The following is a 20,526-nucleotide window of genomic DNA, read 5'->3' as shown; positions in this document are numbered from 1 at the left end:
GGTAGCAATATAAGCAGGGACAGTACATTTATCACACCGGGAACCAGGGGCGTAGCTAGGGTGGAGCCGGTGGAGCACTAGCTCCAGGCGCCGACATATAACCTGGCGCCGGAGCTGTGCTCTCTGCCGCCGGCTTCCCCGCACCCCGCTTTGCCCGCCATCAGAGCCTCCTGCTAAAGCGCCCCCCTCCCCTCTGAAATGCTCCCCGTACGCAGTGAGGCAGACCCGGCGAGGGGAGGGGGGGGTACTGCCGCCGATACCACTGTCCCGGCTGTCATGTCCCGGGGGAGGAGGAGGCACGGAGCTAGCTAGTAACACACAGCTCCCTGATGCTGCTGTGTGAGATGAAGTTCCTTCTCACACTGCAGTGCACAGCAGCATCAGGGAGCTGTGTGTTGCTAGCGATTATTCCCTGCCCCAACAGAGTGGGTGAGACTGTCACCGCTGGGGAGAGACAGCAGCAGATTGCAGAGGGAGGAGAGAGCTCAGCTGCCTCTCCATAACCACAGTGCTGCCTGTCACTGTGTGTGTGAGACCCCGCCTCCTGCAAAGCACCACAGGGAGCAGGGCAGAGCTCTCTGCGTGTGTGCCTGCAGGCTCCTTCATGATCTCTGCTGCAGGAGGAACCCAACCCCATGGCAACAGGAGAAATAAGTAAGTTGGCTGAAGTGGCTGTTGAAGAACTAGCACTTCAATGCCATACCCTCTTACAGCCTTCCTTTACTCCAGCGTTTCCTGACCTGTGCCCAGGGGAGCCGAGAGAGGGGGGGAGCGGGTGCTAATTACCCGGGCCCACGCTTGCTGAAGGGGCCCCGCAGGGGCCCTGGTCTGACCCCTCCCTTCCCCCTCCATCCCTCCCGGGTAGCAACAGTAGCACACACTTCTACAGCATGTGCTGTGCTGACAGCAGGCTCAGCATGAGCATCTCACTGACAGCGTGAGAGGTCAAGCTGAGCCTGCTGTCAGCACAGCACATGCTGTAGGTGTGTGCTGCTTCTGAGATTACAGTTTTTAGAGTTTTCTTTCACCCTATTCTAAACATTTCGGGCGTGGCCTAAGTGTGGGAGGTTCCCACAACACACACACACTTAGGCCACGCCCCCAAAATTTTACCGGGGCCCGGCATTCCTCTCGGCTGCCCTGCCTGTGCCCCCCTAGCCATACCTCCCAACATGACCCTCTCCAGGAGGGACAAAATGCTCTGCTTCTGGATTTTCTTCTGAATGCATGATTACCGTGATCTGTCTTGAACAGGATAATTAATAAGAAAGGTGTTTCAACACAGGTGATGTCAATCATAAATTAAGACAGAAGGGCAGAAGCAGAGCAATGTGTCCCTCCTGGAGAGGGTCATGTTGGGAGGTATGCCCTAGCCCTACCTTCCATACCCTGTGTCCCCTAGCCCTGCCTTCCATACCCTGTGCCCCCCTAGCCCTACCTTCCATACCCTGTGTCCCCTAGCCCTGCCCTGTGCCCCCCTAGCCCTGCCTTCCATACCCTGTGCCCCCTAGCCCTGCCTTCCCTGCCCTGTGCCCCCCTAGCCCTGCCTTCCATACCCTGTGCCCCCCTAGCCCTGCCTTCCATACCCTGTGCCCCCCCTAGCGCAGCCTTCCCTGTGCCCTCCTAGCCCTGCCCTGTGCCCCCTAGCCCAGCCTTCCATACCCTGTGCCCCCTAGCCCTGCCTTCTCTTCTCTGTGCCCCCTAACCCTGCCTTCCTTGCCCTGTGCCCCCTAGCCCTGCCTTCCCTTCTCTGTGCCCCCTAGCCCTGCCTTCCCTGCCCCCTTAACTGCTCTGTGCCCTGCCTTCCCTTCTCTGTGCCTTCCCTGCCCCCTAGCCCTGCCTTCCCTGCCCTGTGCCCCCCTAGCCCTTTCCTCCCTTCCCTGTGCTCCCCTAGCCCTGCTTTTCCTGCTCTATGCCCCCCTTGCCCTGTCCTCCCTTCGCTGTGCCCCCCTAGCCCTGGTTTCCCTGCCCTGTGCCCCCCTAGCCCTGACCTGTGCCCCTATAGTCCAGCGTTCACTGTAAGTTGTCTGAAGTGGCTGTTGAAGAACTAGCACTTCAATGCCATACCCTCTTACAGCCTTCCTTTACTCCAGCGTTTCCTGCCCTGTGCCCCCCTAGCCCTGCCTTCCATACCCTGTGCCCCCTAGCCCTGCCTTCCCTGCCCTGTGCCCCCCTAGCGCAGCCTGCCCTGTGCCCCCCTAGCCCTGCCATGTGCCCCCTAGCCCAGCCTTCCATACCCTGTGCCCCCTAGCCCTGCCTTCTCTTCTCTGTGCCCCCTAACCCTGCCTTCCTTGCCCTGTGCCCCCTAGCCCTGCCTTCCCTTCTCTGTGCCCCCCTAGCCCTGCCTTTCCTGCGCCCTAGCCCTGCCTTCTCTTCTCTGTGCCCCCTAGTCCTGCCTTCTCTTCTCTGTGCCCCCCTAACCCTGCCTTCCCTGCCCTGTGCCCCATAGCCCTGCCTTCCCTTCTGTGCCCCCCTAGCCCTGCCTTCCCTGCCCCCTAGCCCTGCCTTCCCTGCCCTGTGCCCCCTAGCCCTTTCCTCCCTTCCCTGTGCTCCCCTAGCCCTGCTTTCCCTGCTCTATGACCCCCCTTGCCCTGTCCTCCCTTCCATGTGCCCCCCTAGCCCTGGTTTCCCTGCCCTGTGCCCCCCTATATATATGTGTGTGTTTGTGTGTGTGTGTATGTATATGTGTATATATATATATATATATATATATATATACACAGTATATATACACACTGTATATACATATATACTGCCGCAAGAGCCCGCCTTATACAAATCGGGGGGGGGGGGGGCAAAACATGCCCTTGCTCTGGGCACCGTGGCACCTAGCTACACCACTGCCGGGAACATATACCCGTCGAGCTGCACAGCGCCTAGGCAGCCATCAGCGGCGCCACTGGTCATTGCAGAAGCCAGGTAGGTAGCAATATAAGCAGCGACAGTACATTTATCACACAGGGAACATGTACTTATGCACAGTTCCTAGGACGCCATTTGCGGTGCCATCTTGAATCTTCCTGTGGGAGAGCCGTGGGTGGTGGTGATGGGGGGGGGGGGAGGGGGTAAAGTCACTGAGGCCAGATGAGAGTCAGTGGAGGTAAGTATGTATAATATATATATATATATATTTGTGTGTATATATATATACATATATATATATATATGTGTGTGTGTGGGTTCAGTGTGTGTGTACATGTACAGTGTACATGTACAGTATATATTTTTGTGTACAGTATTTGTGTGTGTATATATACATATATTATTTATAATAGGTGATTTTTGTTGACTATTATCCCTTTTTCTCCCTTCATACTTAACCAAAATCGTTCAATGAGGCACCATATTAAAGAGTAAGTTCTCCACTTCTCACAATGTGAGTGTGTTATTACAAAATAGATGTACCAATATGTGATAACTATTATGTAAGGTAACTTTATGCATCATAGGCGATGGGAAAGGGCCTGCGTACTGTAGGGTGTCCCTGAGGCGATGGGAAAGGACCTGCACGCTGTAGAGGTTCCCTGATGCGATGGGAAAGGGCCTGCGCCCTGTAGGGTATCCCTTAGGTGATGGGAAAGGGCATGCACCCTGTAGGGTGTCCCTAAGGCGATGGGAAAGGGCCTGCATGCTGTAGAGGTTCCCTGACGCGATGGGAAAGGGGCTGCGTCCTGTAGTGTATCCCTTAGGCGATGGGAAAGGGCCTGCATGCCCAGTTCCACTGAAGAGGTTTCCACACAGCAGGATGAGGTTCTCCCATATGACCCAATACCTCAGTGTAATATGTGATTCCCACTTACAGGGGTAGATGGCAGCAGCACACTGTTTATTTCACCCAAGGTCACGTACGGTGTGTAATCATATACCAGGGGTAATAATGTTGTGTCTTGTGATGCTGAGTACAAGGTCCTAAACCTTCCTCTAGAAGAGTGATTTTCAACCTTTTCCAACTTGCGGCACACCAACGAGACTTTAAAATTGCCAAGGCACACCATCAGGACCCCACAGGGGAAAAAACACACACACAGTGGCACCACAGTAATTAAACAAACACAGTGGCCCCCACAGTAGTACAAATATATACCTCCCAACTGTCCCACTTATCGCAGGAATGTCCTGGTATTTTGGGACATTCCCACATCCCTCCCATGGCTGGCAGTGTCCCACGGCAGGGGGGCCGTTGGTAGCCCCCCCCCCCTGTTGTCTGAATAGATGCTGTGCAGCTGCCCATAGTGACACCAGCACGGTGCCACCCCCACCGCCACGGCCGCACACCTGCTCCCCCACCCGGCTGCCCCATCAGCCAGGCACACACAATACACAGTGCAGCCTGCAGTGTGCTGAGCCTAGGACACAGAGGGGCTTGGCACTCTGCAGGCTGCAGGAACAAGGGCGATGCCGCAGCTAGGTAAGTAATGGTGCGGGTGCAGGGTGGCCCAGACTGAAGGTCAGTCCCGGGCCCCAAGATTGCAAGTGGCGGCCCTGAATGCACTCTGTATTGTATAAAGGTAACAAATGCTTTTTGTAGTGTTACGAGGTTGCTAGAATGCTCTCTATTGTAGTGAGGTGGCTAGAATTGTCTATGTATTGTGTAGAGGCCACTAGTATGCTCTCTGTATTGCTGTATTGGGTACTTGTTTCCTAGCACGGCCACAACGATCATAATCGCGGTCATCGGGGGTAAAATCGGGGCCATCGCGGGCATCGCATGCGCAAAAAAATTGGGTGCGATGGGCCAGACGCGATGCCCGCGATTTCCCCATAGAGAACAATGTTAAATGCCTCAATTTACCCGCGATGACCCCATAGGAAACAATGTGAAATGGCTCAATTTACCCAAATTATCATAGGAACAATGGTAAATGGGCCAAAAACACCCCTGAACATTGAAATGTCCCCCCAAAAGTAGTTTACGCCACCACGTGATCAACGTGAACCCGAAGCGTGGCGAGCGCAGCGAGCCCGCGAGGGGCGGCGGTACGCGTCCTCCGACCTTTTCATACCCCTACTATCCACTAGGGCATGGAGTTGAGAATAGAATAGTGTGGCCAGCGCAGCGAGCCACCGAGCCCGAAGCGTGGTGAGGGGACGCGGATACCTGTGAAGCCCGCGAAGGGACGCGTTTACCTGTGAAGGTATCCGCGTCCCCTCGCGGGGCTCGCCACGCTTCGGGCTCGGTGGCTCGCTGCGCTCGCCACACTATTCTATTCTCAACTCTACGCCCTAGTGGATAGTGGGGGTATGAAAAGGTCGGAGGACGCGTACCGCCGCCCCTCGCGGACTCGCTGCGCTCGCCACGCTTCGGGTTCACGTTCATCGCGGGGTGGCGTGAACTACTTTTGGGGGGACATTTCACTGGTCAGGGGGTTTTTTTGGGCTTTCTGGCCCATTTACCATTCTTCCCTATGATGATTTGGGTAAATTGACCCATTTAACATTGTTTCCTATGGGAAATCGGGGTAATCGCGGGTAAATTGAGGCATTTAACATTGTTCCCTATGGGGAAATCGCGGCCATCGCGGGTGGACCATTTAAGCATTTTTAGGCGCACACGACGCGACCGACCCGATTTTTCACTGTTTTCAATGCATTTCAATGGAAAAATCGGGGGCATCGCGTCGGTCGCGTCGCAGGCCACTAAAATTACCCCCGATGGCCAAGATTTGTGGCCGTGCTAGGAAACAAGTACCCTGTATTGTATATATGTTACTATAATGTTTTCTATAGTGTACAAAGCTCGCTAGAATTTTCTCCATATTGTATAGCGGTCACTAGAATGTTATCTGTATGGTATAGAGGTCACTAGAATGTTCTCTGTAGTGACCGCTATACAATGCAATGCGACCTGCCACATATGCGGTCACTGGGTAGACAATGTCTAGGTCCATAGTCACTAGGTTAACAGTGCCTTGGTCGACACCTTGAAATGGACAACATACCCAGGGTTGACATTGATAAAAGGTCGACACAAGCCTATAGTCGACATAGACATAATTGTAATGTACACAGTACCCCGGCCATGCCGGTATATAATGTACACAGTACCAGCCATGCCTATATATAATGTACACAGTGCCGCGGCCATGCCTTTATAAAATGTACACAGTACCCCCATCCATGCCTGTATATAATATACACATTACCCCGGCCATGCCTGTATTTAATGTAAACAGTGTCCCGCCATGCCTGTATATAATGTACACAGTACCCCCGTCCATGCCTGTATATAATGTACACAGTACCCTGGCCATGCCTGTATATAATTTACACAGTGTCCCGGCCATGCCTGTATATAATGTACACAGTACCCCCATCCATGCCTGTATATAATGTACACAGTACCCCGGCCATGCCTGTATATAATGTACACAGTGTCCCGGCCATGCCTGTATGTAATGCTGGACATTACAAATCCTGTATTATGTGCCCCCCTCCCTCCCCCTGAGTCTGCTCCTGTATCTATCCAGCACTATTATTCATGGGCTCAGGGGAACTTTCATCCCAGAGGATCATGGGATTAGGACATGAAAGGTGGAATTACCTGGAGCACACCTAAGGGGGCGGATCCTGCTCCGGAACTTGCTGAGACAATAGCAAACAATGTCTGCACTCCTGGGCTGACAGGTAACACAATTTCCTCATTCTACCCACTGCATCACACAATCCTCCCCAGGGGCAATAGTGCTGCACAGCCTGCCCAAGTACCCTGCATGTGAGGTGCCCCCACCTTGCCTAAGTACCCTGCATGTGAGGTGCCCGCATCCTGCCCCCACCCTGCCCAAGTACCCTGCATGTGATTTGAATGCATCCTTCCCAAATACCCTGCATGTGAGGTGCCCCCACCCTGCCCAAGTACCCTGCATGTGAGGTGCTCCCACCCTGCCCAAGTACCCTGCATGTGAGAAACCTCCATCCTGTCCCCACACTGCCCAAGTAGCCTGCATGTGAGGTGCTCCCACCCTGCCCAAGTACCCTGCATGTGAGGTATCCCCATCTTGCCCAAGTACCCTGCATGTGAGAAACCCCCATCCAGCCCCCACCCTGCCCAAATACCCTGCATGTGAGGTACCCCCATTCTGCCCCCACCCTGCCCAAGTACCCTGCATGTGAGGCGCCCCCATTCTTCCCAAGTACCGTGCATGTGAGAAACCCCCATCCTGCCCCGGGTTGGGATCATTTGGTCTACAGCATGATGGTTGACAGTCATTAGGTCGACACCATTAGGTCGACATTGGAAAAGGTTGACATTGTTGTAGGTCGAAAGGTCATTAGTGTGATAGGTCATTAGTTCGACAATGTCTATGTCGACAGTCAAAAGGTCGACAAGGGGTTTTTCACTGTTTTTTTTTACTTGAATGTCAACACAGTCGACATGGACACAGTTTCAAGTGCACCGCATCCCCTCGCATTGCGAGCGCAGCTCGGCACATGTCGGCTCAAAGAAACAGTGAAAAAACCCTATGTCGACTAGACATTGCCAAACTAACGACCTGCCGAACTAATGACCTTTTGACCTAGAACCATGTCGACCTTTTCCTATATCGATCTAGACCCATGTCGACATTTTCCTATGTCGACCTAATGGTGTCAACCTAATGACTGTCGACCATCATGCTGTAGACCAAATGACCGCATCCCCCTGCCCCCACCCTGCGCAAGTAGCCTGCATGTGAGGTATCCCAATATTGTCGGGTGTGGTATAGGGGTCCGACAGTCAGGATCCCGACAGTCATTATCCCGACCTAGGGATCCCGACTGGCCGGCCCCAGACAGCATGGCGAGCGCAACAAAGCCCCTTGCGGGCTCGCTGCACTCACCACACTGCGGGCACGGTCTCCCTCTATGGGGGTTGTGGACCCCCATGAGGGTAAATAGCCGACGGCCGTCGGGAACCCGGCTGTCGGTGTTTTGACAGTTGGGATCCCGATGTCGGGTGAATGCCTGTTGGGCACCCATCTTGTCCAAGTACCCTGCATTTGAGGTATCCCCATCTTGCCCAAGTACCCTGCATGAGAGAAACCCCATCCAGCCCCCACCCTGCCAAAGTACCCTGCATGTGAGGTGCCCTCACCCTGCCCAAGTAGCCTGCATGTGAGGTGCCCCCATTCTGCCTAATTACCCTGCATGTGAGGTACCCCCATCCTGCCCAACTACCCTGCATGTGAATTGCCCCTCCCCTTTCTTGCCAGGGACCTGCATGGGGACTTGCTATGGGACAGTCTATGTGTGGCAGCTGCTGTATTGCTAGTACTCAGTGAATTGTTTGTCAGTGTCAGAGACAGGACCCCCCCCCCCCCCCACACACACACACACACACACATTCTCCTCCCTCAGTAAACATTAACAAAGGTTCTCTCTTCTCCTCAGACACACTGCCCGGATTACTCAGGAGGATCGTCACCATGTCCCTGCTGCTGCTACTGCTGCTGCTAGGTGGTATGTATCCTCATCCCTCACCCATCTGCCCCCTAGTACCATTGGCACCCCTCCTTCCTGCACCTCTATCACTGCTGGCACCCATTCTTCCTGCACCTCTCCTTCCTGCACCTCTATCACTGCTGGCACCCCTCTTTTCCGCAACCCAATTACTGCTGGCATCCCTCCTTTCTGCACCCCTATAACTGCTGGCACCCCTCCTTTTCGCACCCATCCTTCCTTCACCCCTGTTACTGCTGGCACCCCCTTGTTCCTGCACCCCTGTTACTGATGGCACCCCCTCATTCCTGCACCCCTATTACTGCTGGCACTCAGTCATTCCTGCACCCCTATTACTGCTGGCACCCATCGTTCCTACACCCCTATTAATGCTGGCACCCTTGAGTGACCATGTCAACCTTTTTTCATGTGTTGGCCTTTTGACTGTCAACCTAAACACTTTCACCCTAATATGTATGTGTATATAGTATAGATGGGCACATTAGAGGAGGGAATGCTGTACAGGGGCGGGCTGGGCGTGGGGGCAGGGTGCCATGTGCCCCCCGGGCCGCTTACCCAGCCACTTGCTGCGCACCGCGCACCTCCTCCAGCTCTCCTGCGCTGGCCGCGGCTTCCAGAACACGGCCGCGGCCACAGGAAAATGGCCGCCGGACATGTCCTCAGTGCAGGAGGCCGGTGGCCATTATCCTGTAGCCGCGGCCGTGTTCTGGAAGCCGCGGCCAGCGCAGGAGAGCTGGAGGAGGTGCGCGGCCTGCACCGGACTGGGGCTGCAGGATGCACCAGACTGGGGTGTGGGCAGGAGGGGCATGTACTGCGCTCTCCCCCGCCCCCCCTCCCCCAGCAGCAGCAGATGAGATGAGACAGCAACAATGGTGAGTTGCTGCTGTCAAATTCTGGCACTGGGGCATATGTGTTTCTGGCACTGTGGGGGCATGTGTGTATTTGGCACTGTGGGGGAATATCTGGCACTGTGGGGGCATATGTGTCTCTGGCACTGTGGGAGAATATCTGGCACTGTGGGGGCATATGTGTATCTGGCACTGTGGGGGCATATCTGGCACTGTGGGGGCATATCTGGCACTGTGGGGGCATATGTGTCTCTGGCACTGTGGGGGCATATCTGGCACTGTGGGGGCATATGTGTCTCTGGCACTGTGGGGGCATTTCTGGCACTGTGGGGGCATATGTGTATCTGGCACTGTGGGGGCATATCTGGCACTGTGGGGGCATATGTGTCTCTGGCACTGTGGGAGAATATCTGGCACTGTGGGGGCATATGTGTATCTGGCACTGTGGGGGCATATCTGGCACTGTGGGGGCATATCTGGCACTGTGGGGGCATATGTGTCTCTGGCAGTGTGGGGGCATATCTGGCACTGTGGGGGCATATGTGTCTCTGGCACTGTGGGGGCATTTCTGGCACTGTGGGGGCATATGTGTATCTGGCACTGTGGGGGCATATCTGGCACTGTGGGGGCATATGTGTGGGCACTGTGGGGGAATATCTGGCACTGGGGGCATATGTGTCTCTGGCACTGTGGGGGCATATCTGGCACTGTGGGGGCATATGTGTCTCTGGCACTGTGGGGGAATATCTGGCACTGTGGGGGCATATGTGTCTCTGGCACTGTGGGGGCATATGTGTATTTGGCACTGTGGCGGAATATCTGGCACTGTGGGGGCAAATCTGGCACTGTGGACATCACATTGTGCGGTGCAATGGGCATCATGGTATGGGGCGTAATGGGCATTACGGTGTGGGGATCATTGGGTAATTGCCATCACAGTATAGAGTGTAATGGGCATCAAGGTGTGCGGCATAATGTGTAATTAGCATCACAATGTGCAATCTGCAGGTACACAATACAATCATGGAATAGGCCACGCCCCCTTATGATAGGCCACACGTCTAATTTTTCAGCGCGCCTCCGGCGCGCACAAGTGTTACGTCTTCCAGGAAGTTGGGAGGGTGTGGGCCAGTGGTCTGGACTTGCCCCCTAGGCTAAAAGTTGCCAGCCAGCCCCTGATGCTGTAACATGTTTGTGTAGTATAGATGGACACATTAGAGGGAGGGAACACTTTAATATGTATATTGTACAGAGGGGCATACTAGAGGAGAGAACCCTGTAATATGTATACAGTATAGATGGGCACTTTAGAGGAGGGAACCCTGTAATATGGATATAGTACGGATGGGCACATTAGAGGAGGGAGCCGTGTAACATGTAGTATAGTTTAGATGGGCACATTAGATGGCATGAACCCTGTAATATGTATGTGTATAGATGGGCACATTAGAGGAGGGAATCCTTTAACGTGTATGTGTATACAGTATACATGGGCACATTAGAGGAGGGAACCCTGTAATATGTATGTGTGTATACTGTATAGTATAGATGGGCACATTAGAGGAGGGAACGCTGTAATATGTATGTGTGTATACTGTATAGTATAGATGGGCATATTAGAGGCGGGAACCCTGAAATATGTATATAGTATAGATGGGCACATTAGAGGAGGGAACCCTGTAACATGTATGTGTATACAGTGTAGATGGGCACATTAGAGGAGGGAACACTGTAATATGTATACAGTATAGATGGGCACGTTAGAGGAGGGAATCCTGTAATATGTATATAGTATCGATGGGCACATTAGATGAGGGAACCTTGTAACATGAATGTGTATACAGTGTAGATGGGCAAATTAGAGGAGGGAACCCTGTAATATGTATGTGTATACAGTATAAATGGGCACATTAGAGGAGATAACCCTGTAATATGTATATAGTATAGAATCAGATGGACACATTAGAGGAGATAATCCTGTAACATGTATGTGTATAGATGGCACATTAGAGGAGGGAACCCTGTTATATGTATATAGTATAGATGGGCACATTAGAGGAGATAACCCTGTAACATGAATGTGTATAGAGGGCCACAATAGAGGAGGGAACCCTGTAACATGTATAAAGCATAGATGGCAACATTAGAGGAGGGAACCCTGTAACATGTACAGTATAGCTCAGCATGTTTGCAAGTTGTCACCGCAGTGACACAGTGATTCCGCTGTCTGCGGCTGTCAGTTACACAACAGGACATGAGTAGCCTAGTTAGTGGTGAGCAGATGTCACTGCAGATAACGCTGTGGTATCACTAGGACGCCGGCTAGATATGCTCAGTGTCCTCGTCCGTGTTAATTTTGACAACAAAAATTTAGACTAAAACCATTCGTCAACAAAGGTTTTTCTATGAAAAAATGTAACCTTAATAAAAATCGGAATTTCCTGTTAACGAAAATTTTGACTAAATATTAGTGGCTGTCGCCATGACGAGAATACTGTGGGCGGGATGTTGTCCGCGCCCATTATCGCCGGCTACCGCATTCTTAATAACGGCATATGCTGTAACATATGCCGTTATTAACGCAAGGGACAGCTCTTGCGATAAGAGCTGTCCCTTGTGATGTGGTGCCGGCACTGGACTTCCGGGTCTGTGACCCGGGAGTCCATTTGCGCATGCGCAGACCCCGGCGCCGGCCGCAGGGCATGCTGCACTGCGGTAAGAAGCCCATAGGCTTCTGCAGGGAATCGCCAGCTTTTGCTGGCGATTCCCTCCGTAGCGCTGGCACTGCGGAGGTGCCATATAGCATATGGAAATGCGGTAAAAACAGAATCTCCCCCTGTATGATTTACATGTGGACGCCTCCAGGTTGTACTTTTTCAGTGAATGTCTTTTTGGATTCTTTATTAATGATGCTGTATTTTATACCATCTTATCCGTCCTCTCCGGCCCTAGATTTACTCACTAGCGCTGCAGCTGCGCAACACCTGCCATGGAATCACTCAGTCAGGTTATGTAGCTGTTTAGTTATCTTTAGCGAATAGCTATATATTATAATATGCATCCTTACAGCTTGTACGGGTCATTGGGTCGACAGAAAGTAGGCCGACATGCATTTAGGCTCATATGCATTTAGGTCAACATGACTAAAGGTCGACAGGGTCATTAGATCGGCACACACATTAGGTCGACAGTCAAAATGTCGACATGGGGTTTTTCACATTTTTTCAGGCCGGAATGTCAACACATTCGACTTGGACACAGAGACGTAGCACTGCGTATGCTCGCCATGCTTCGGCCACACTATTTTATTCTCCCACCACGCCCTAGTGGATGGTAGGGCATGAAATTCCGCCTGTCAGCACATGACGGCTCCAAAAAAGTGAAAAACCCCATGCCGACCTTTTGACTATCGACCTTCCCCATGTTGACCTAATGCTTGTGGCGACCTAATGACCCTGTCGACCTAACCCATGTCGACCTAAATGCATGTTGACCTAATGGTTGTCGACCTACTTGCTGGTGATCCAATGTTTGGATACCCCTTACAGCACCATGTTTTGCAGTAGACTAGTACTGTACTGCTACTACTGTACTACTTCTACTATTTCTACTGTATTACTGATACAACTACTGTACTGCTATGTACTACTTCTACTGTACTGCTAATACTACTGTACTACTGCTACTACTGTACTACTTCTGCTGTGCTGCTGCTAATACTACTGATACTACATCTGTACTACCACTGTACTGCTACTACTACACTACTAGTGTACTACTTCTTCTGTGCTACTGTACTGCTACTACTATGCTCCTACTGTACTACTACTGTACTGCTACTATTGTACTGCTACTATTACTATAGTACTGCTACTGTACTGCTGCTACTGCGCTGCTACTACTGTACTACTTCTGCTGTGCTACTACTGTGCTGCTGCTAATACTACTGATACTACGTCTGTACTACCACTGTACTGCTACTACTACACTACTAGTGTACTACTTTTTCTGTGCTACTGTACTGCTACTACTATGCTCCTACTGTACTACTACAGTACTGCTACTATTGTACTGCTACTATTACTATAGTACTGCTACTGTACTGCTGCTACTGCGCTGCTACTACTGTACTACTTCTGCTGTGCTACTACTATGCTGCTGCTAGTACTACTGATACTTCTACGTACTGCTACTACTGTATTACTTCTACTGTGCTACTGTTACTGTACTATTACTTTACTGCTACTACTTTACTACTTCTACTGTACTGCTACTACTATGCTTCTACTGCTGTACTGCTGTTACTGCTACTATTGTACTGCTACTATTACTGTAGTACTGCTACTACTGTATTGCTACTACTATTTACTACTTACTTGTATCAGGCAGGTTGTATTTTTCTAGTGATTTATTGTATTCTTTAATTATTTGAATTTACATTTTTATTGAAAACCAATTGTATTCTTGAATTGACATGTGCAGGAAATCAGGGACGGATTAACAATGGCCCTGATGGAGCTACAGCTCCAGGCCCACTCTCCAAATAGGCCCATTTTGTAGCTGAGGGCCAGGGCTTTCCAACGAGCGTTGCTAGCCCCTGGGAACCAGAGATACCACCAGGCAAAGCTGGAACGTTTTTCCCATAGGATAACATGGGACCCGTTCATTCCGACCCCCACTCGGTTCCAACGGCTTCCCCCTCTGGCATCACATAAGATCTCATTCGAACCCAAATCGCTGGGCCTTCAATCTGATACCAGGCTGGTCCATATGGGTTCATTGGTTCTAGAGATATTGCGGATAAACCGATTTTTTTTTTTTATTTCTAAAATGTAATTTCATGGCTGTTCATGTTGTTTGAGGACAGATTTCACTGGAACCAAAAGGCCCAGTTTCACGTGACCAAAATTATTCGAAGCCCACATGTAAATGGGTCAGTTGGGTCCGAAGATATAGCTGGTTGTTTAAAGGGGGGGGTTTCTCTCCCCCTCACACCAGAAAATGCAGGGACTAGGCTGGTGTAAAAGGGGCCAGCCCGGGAATGTCCCTGCATGATCTTGGGACCATATTCCCGGGTAAATCTCTGCATTTTCTAGTGTGAAAGGGGAATTATTTCAAATAGCCATGACCTGCAGTGCTCTGAATACAGCAGGGCAGCCCCCTGCTCTCTCCCCGGCTGTGAATGGCTGTAATTTCTGCCCGGTGACGGCTGTCCCCCAGTTACTCTGAAGCATGTATTCCCAATTGGCAATGAGCATGTAATCCCACATGGCAATGAACATGGAAACCCTGGCAATGAGCATAGAACCCCTGGCAATGAGCATGTAGGTAAGCAGCACTTATGTAGCATAATTTTCAATAGGCATTATGGTGTTTGGCATAATAGGTAATGGACATTATGGTGTGTGGTTTAATATGTAATGGGCATTATGGTGTAAATTTGTAATACGCAATGCCCCTGTTTATGAAGCATATTGTGCAATATTGCTCAATCAGTTTGGTATAGTGTGTATTTTGGCTCAATCCATGTGGCATAATGTGAATTTGGCCTTAATCTGTGTGGCATAGTGTGAATTTTGGGTCAGTCGGTGTGAATTTTGGCTCATTCCATGTGGCATAATGTGTAAGAGACAAGTACAGTATAAGGGGGTTACTATTGTGTTGCATGATTTGTATAAGGGGTATATGGTGTGGTAAACTTTGGTGACCACATAAAAGGTGCTGAAATGTTGTCTACCAAGTTTCAGCTTTCAGTATTTTTTTTATGACTGGAGTGCCTCCTCACCCTGCAAATATCTTAGGACATCGGCATCCTGCGGGTGCACCTTTGGAGGGCACCCGGCAATATGTCTCCCTGCCTTTTCCAGGCATATATAATTAGTTGAAAGTATTTACACAAATAGAGACACACCCATGAGCAGACCACCCAAACAGAACACTGGTCACGCCTCCCACGTTATTAGGTGCTGGCCACAACCCCTATTAATGCGCATAATAGGCCCTTGATAGTTTTCAGCTCCAGGCCCATTTAGACCTTAATCTAGCACTGCAGGAAATGACCTGCAGCTGTTGGGAGTCTCCGCTGCCACCTGAGGGGCAGCGGTGAATAGACGATGTGCGCATTGAGCACTGCCCGTCACATGTTTGCATCCCTCACACAGTAGAGGACAAGGTTTCCAGCACCTCACACCAGCTGGCATCCCCCTGCCGGAAGGAAAGAGGGAGCACCTCCCAAAACTCCCCTCTATACCTTGCCACCTAGGCCTCTAGTCTGCGCTGAGTAAGGAGCTCCCACTGGTTAGTGTGAGTCCCCCCACCCCCCTCTGCCCCTCCCATGCTGCCGTATTGGCGCATATGTCCGTGCTGGAATGCATAAAAGCCTTTAATGTGTAGTCCAGGCCGGTGCCCCTGAAGGCGGGCAGGTTGTGCTGCTGATGGGTCCAATTCCGAGTTATCCTATGTGCTGCACATAAATTCTCTAAGCTCTGATCCGATGCGCACATGCGGTTAGGCCAGTTCTGATCTATCGGGCCGATTGGTCGGAATCGGATTAAACAGGCCAAATCGCATCTGTGTATGGCACATTAAGGCTGGCATGTAACAACAACTTATTTAATTTAATACTTTTTTTTTTTCCTTGAAATTCTCGGTAACATCATTTTGGCCATGGAACGTTGTGAAAAAATTCTGATACTCTAAGGTTCCGTGAACCTCTGGTGTACCCTATTTGTGACGTATGAGGGCACTGTGGCATTATACTGACATGTGTTTCCCTCCAGGGACTATACCAGGTGGGCACACACTCTTGATGTGCGGATGGAGGAAACAGCTAGCTGGTGGGAATACCCTACACCACTACCGCGGCTCCATAGACAATATGGTGACTGTGGTGAACACGGCAGAATCACTGATCATCACCTCTCCAATGGCGCCCTCTGGTAACATTACCCTGCAGACCCATGCTGGCATGTATGTCTTCTGCGTGCACTGGCTGCCCGCCCTGCGCATCTTCAACATCACCTATGGGGTGACCAAGTCATGGGAGGGGTCACCCAGGCCGGACATGGACCAGGAGGTCTCTCTAGTGCCAACCCCACCCACCAGCTGTGACCCTGAGTACCACCTGATCAACGTGACCATAAATGGGCAACCACAGGGAAATTCCTGTCGCTACAACTACTCAATCCAGGCTTTAAGCTCCGGTACGTGCCAACACGTCATATCTGTGTGTATATCCTGTGTACCGTATATACCAGGCATGTGTATGTATATATCCGGAGTGTGTGACTGCAGGGATGTTATATCTGTGTTCATATGTGTAATGTGGCATTCTGGGGGTGAGGAGAGGGGAGATGTTGGATGTGAAAGGCTTCTAGGGGTGTGGAGAAGGGGGGATGTTGGGGTGTAGAGATCTGAGGATATAGAGAGGGGAGATGTTGGGGTGTGAAAAGCGTTCTGGGGGTGTGGAGAAGGGAGATATGTTGGGATGTGAGTGGCGATCTGAGGGTGTGGAGAAGGGGGTTGTTAGGGTGTGTGACTATCTGGGGGTTTGGAGGAGGGGGAGATGTTGGGGAGTGAGTGGCGATCTAAAGGTGGCCATACATCAGAAAGATCTGTCCAATTTCCCTTCAACTCCTGAGCAGTCCTTGGTGGTTTTTGGACACACAATGTACTCGAGTCACAATCTGTCATACAATCCTTCATACAATCCATCTGCTGCATGATTGTAGCTTCATTTAAATAGGGGGCTGGCCTACTAGGATCAAAAGGATAGGAGTACCAAAAATCTATTTTTTTAATTTATTTTTTTAATTAACAGGTTGCCAGCAACTAACAATCTGCTCACATCTCCTGTGTTATGCCATTATTAAATAGCCCTAATGAAGCAATCCTCTGAAAACTGTTTTCAGAGTAGTGACATAATTGTGCAAAAGGACATCCACTGCTCTCTTCAGCCGCCCGCCCATTTGCCGCTTGGAAACTTCTGCGGCTCCCAGAATCTTCAATGCCATGGGCCACCTGAGAGCTGCACCTCTCTTATCTGCTAGTCAAAAGCACATGCAATCTGCTCCCAATCCCAAATGATCTGACATGCAGCACGCCAAATCAGAGGACCAATCCTCCAATCCCCCGGGGCCGGCATTGTATGATTGTGTGCACACAATCTGCATACAATCCATTTTACAATCCATTGAGATTGTATGACTGGGTGCAATGTCTTCCTGATGTATGGCCACCTTTAGGGTGTGGCGAAGAGGGAGATGTTGGGGTGTGAGTGATGATTTGAGGGTGTGGAGAAGGTGAAGATGTTTGGATGAGATTGATCTGAAGGGTGTGGATGAGGGAAAGATGTTGGGGTGTTGATAGGGGCTGGGGCTGCATAGTACATATACAGACCCCTATATACAGTGCAGCCACAGTAACACAGATAGACCTGTTCATCTCACACCCTATTTCCCATCGCCACGCATGTTAATGAACCACTATACTGTATTTCTATCGGCACTGTACATGATAGATGTGTGCTCTGTATTATCAGCCCATTGAGAGCTCACAGTAGGGACCAGAGACGGCTTCAGACCTCTCCCTCCTCAGCAATGGAATTCCAGTTATCCAGAGACTTTGCCAAGGCTGGCAGCCTCCCACATCCTCCCCAGTGTGCCAGGACATTGTATTGCGGAATAAGAGGAAGTGCCTGGGGTTGTCACACTTGTAGCACAGGAATATATGACCGAGGGAGGGTATTGTCCCCAAAATAGATATGTCCTATCACAGTGACAATGGCAGTCAGTAGTGTTAGTGCCAGTGACTGTCCCTGGCTGCGCTGTGTCCTGTCTCGGTGACAATGGCAGCCAGTAGTGTTAGTGCCGGTGACTGTCCCTGGCTGCGCTGTGTCCTGTGTCCTGTCTCGGTGACAATGGCAGCCAGTAGTGTTAGTGCCGGTGACTGTCCCTGGCTGTGCTTTGTCCTGTCTCGGTGACAATGGCAGGTGGTAGTGTTAGTGCCGTTGACTGACCCTGGCTGTGCTGCGTCCTGTCTCGTGACAATGGCAGGTGGTAGTGTTATTGCCGGTTACTGGCCCTGGCTGCGCTGGGTCCTGTCTCGGTGACAGGGGCAGGTGGTATTGTTAGTGCCGGTGACTGTCCCTGGCTGCGCTGCGTCCTGTCTCGCTGACAATGGCAGGCGGTAGTGTTAGTGCCGGGGACTGTCCCTGGCTGCGCTGTGTCCTGTCTTGGTGACAATGGCAGATGGTAGTGTTAGTGTCGGTGACTGGCCCTGGCTTTGCTGTGTCCTGTCTTGGTGACAATGGCAGGTGGTAGTGTTAGTGCCGGTGACTGGCCCTGGCTGTGCTGTGTCCTGTCTCGGTGACAATGGCAGTCAGTAATGTTAGTGCCGGTGACTGTCCTGGCTGTGCTGCGTCCTGTCTCGCTGACAATGGCAGGTGGTAGTGTTAGTGCCTGGGACTGTCCCTGGCTGCGCTGCATCCTGTCTCGGGGAAAATGGCAGGTGGTAGTGTTAGTGCCGGGGACTATCCCTGGCTGCGCTGTGTCCTGTCTTGGTGACAATGGCAGGCGGTAGTGTTAGTGCTGGTGGCTCCCTCTGGCTGCGGGGAAAATGCTTTTGTTTGTTTTGTGGCCCCAACTAATTAGAGGGAGGGACTTGAATTTTCAGACATAGGGGGAAATTTACTAAAGGAAATTTGTAAAAAAATAGGTGTATTTGTATTTAGAAATACGCTTATTTTTGACATTTACTATCCCGAAAATACGGCAATTCGTATTCGTATTGATAGCACATCAATACGAATACGAATTGCCGAATTTTCGGGATAGTAAATGTAAAAAATAAGTGTATTTCTAAATACAAATACACCTATTTTTTTACAAATTTCCTTTAGTAAATTTCCCCCATAGTATTCAGAGTGTTCTTCTGGGTGGGTGGGGTGGGGGGGTGACTTTATTTAATAATGGGTGTGGTTTGGTGATGGTGAGTGTGGCTTTGGCAGTGGTTGAGAGATTCCCATCCATTACAGCACTGGGTACTTGTGAGTTATCCGGGCTGCCGATTTTGTCCTTAAGTTTGGTTAACTTAAGGACACCCGACCGACGCGATGCCCACGATTTAGCTCCAAATCGGGGGCATCGCGTCGGTCGTGGCCGTTATAAGGGGCCGCGACGCGATGCCCCCGATTTCCCATAGACAGTAATGTTAAAAGACACGATATCGGGGGCATCGCGTCGGTCGTGGCCGTTATAAGGGGCCGCGACGCGATGCCCACGATTTCCCATAGACAGTAATGTTAAAAAGGTTTTGGTTAAGTCCTGCGCCGTGAGTGGGTTGGTTTCACTAATCCATTAATATTAACAAAAATTTATCAGAATCACAATCCCCGTTATTGCCGCTGTTCTATAAGGGGTAGCTCAGTTCCCCCGAATTGGTACCAGAAAAAAGAAAAAGATGGAACTGCGCAATAAAGGGGAATATATGCAATTTATTTATGCACTAATAAAAAAAATACACAATTTCAAAATACAATTATAAGAATTAATAATTAATAAAACAAGGGGGGGGGGGGGGGTATATAAAAATATTAGCACAACCGGTCGTGTCTGATTAGTAGATATTTAAAACCAAATACAATTTGCTTCCCTTAAGTTAATCACAGTCAGATTAGTGTATTAGTTGGTTAGAATGCTGGTTTTTATAACAGTCTTGTTTCATGGATTAGTGAAGTAACTGTCCAGGTTTTTAATGTCTGGCCAGACAATTTTTTGGTGTATGTGGGGTACCTTACAGCTGCCACCTGTAGTTCCTCCGGTCTCCCAGTGGATGGTGCTGAATCACCTTTCTTGTTCCCACTTTATCTGGAGTCACCTTTGTGCTGGTGGTCTGATGATAGGCTTGTATGGTTCTCCCCTTTGATGCAAATAAAAAGAGTTATGGATGTCCATAACTCTTTTTATTTGCATCAAAGGGGAGAACCATACAAGCCTATCATCAGACCACCAGCACAAAGGTGACTCCAGATAAAGTGGGAACAAGAAAGGTGATTCAGCACCATCCACTGGGAGACCGGAGGAACTACAGGTGGCAGCTGTAAGGTACCCCACATACACCAAAAAATTGTCTGGCCAGACATTAAAAACCTGGACAGTTACTTCACTAATCCATGAAACAAGACTGTTATAAAAACCAGCATTCTAACCAACTAATACACTAATCTGACTGTGATTAACTTAAG

At 50.5% G+C, this 20,526-nt stretch overlaps 1 protein-coding gene across 3 annotated transcripts in view; it reads left to right on the top strand.

The window, feature by feature from the left end:
* Positions 1-566: 566 nt before the first annotated feature.
* LOC146046041 (adhesion G-protein coupled receptor G1-like) overlaps positions 567-20,526 on the top strand; it is a 62,725-nt gene continuing 42,765 nt past the window's right edge. The window contains exons 1-3 of one of the 3 annotated variants that reach the window (XM_083165210.1): positions 567-654; positions 8,368-8,436; positions 16,064-16,486. In XM_083165210.1, the coding sequence (XP_083021336.1) occupies positions 636-654; positions 8,368-8,436; positions 16,064-16,486 (511 nt within the window). In that variant the 5' untranslated portion in view covers positions 567-635. Of the gene's footprint in view, positions 655-3,329; positions 3,354-5,937; positions 6,625-8,367; positions 8,437-16,063; positions 16,487-20,526 lie in introns of those variants that run through there. The other 2 variants (XM_083165211.1, XM_083165209.1) reach the window with 2 other exon arrangements.

This window comes from Crinia signifera, chromosome 11 (assembly GCF_055691185.1).
Source record: "Crinia signifera chromosome 11, ASM5569118v1, whole genome shotgun sequence".
In the NCBI taxonomy this organism is placed as follows: Eukaryota; Metazoa; Chordata; class Amphibia; order Anura; family Myobatrachidae; genus Crinia; species Crinia signifera.
This window is presented reverse-complemented; position numbering and strand designations above follow the sequence as displayed.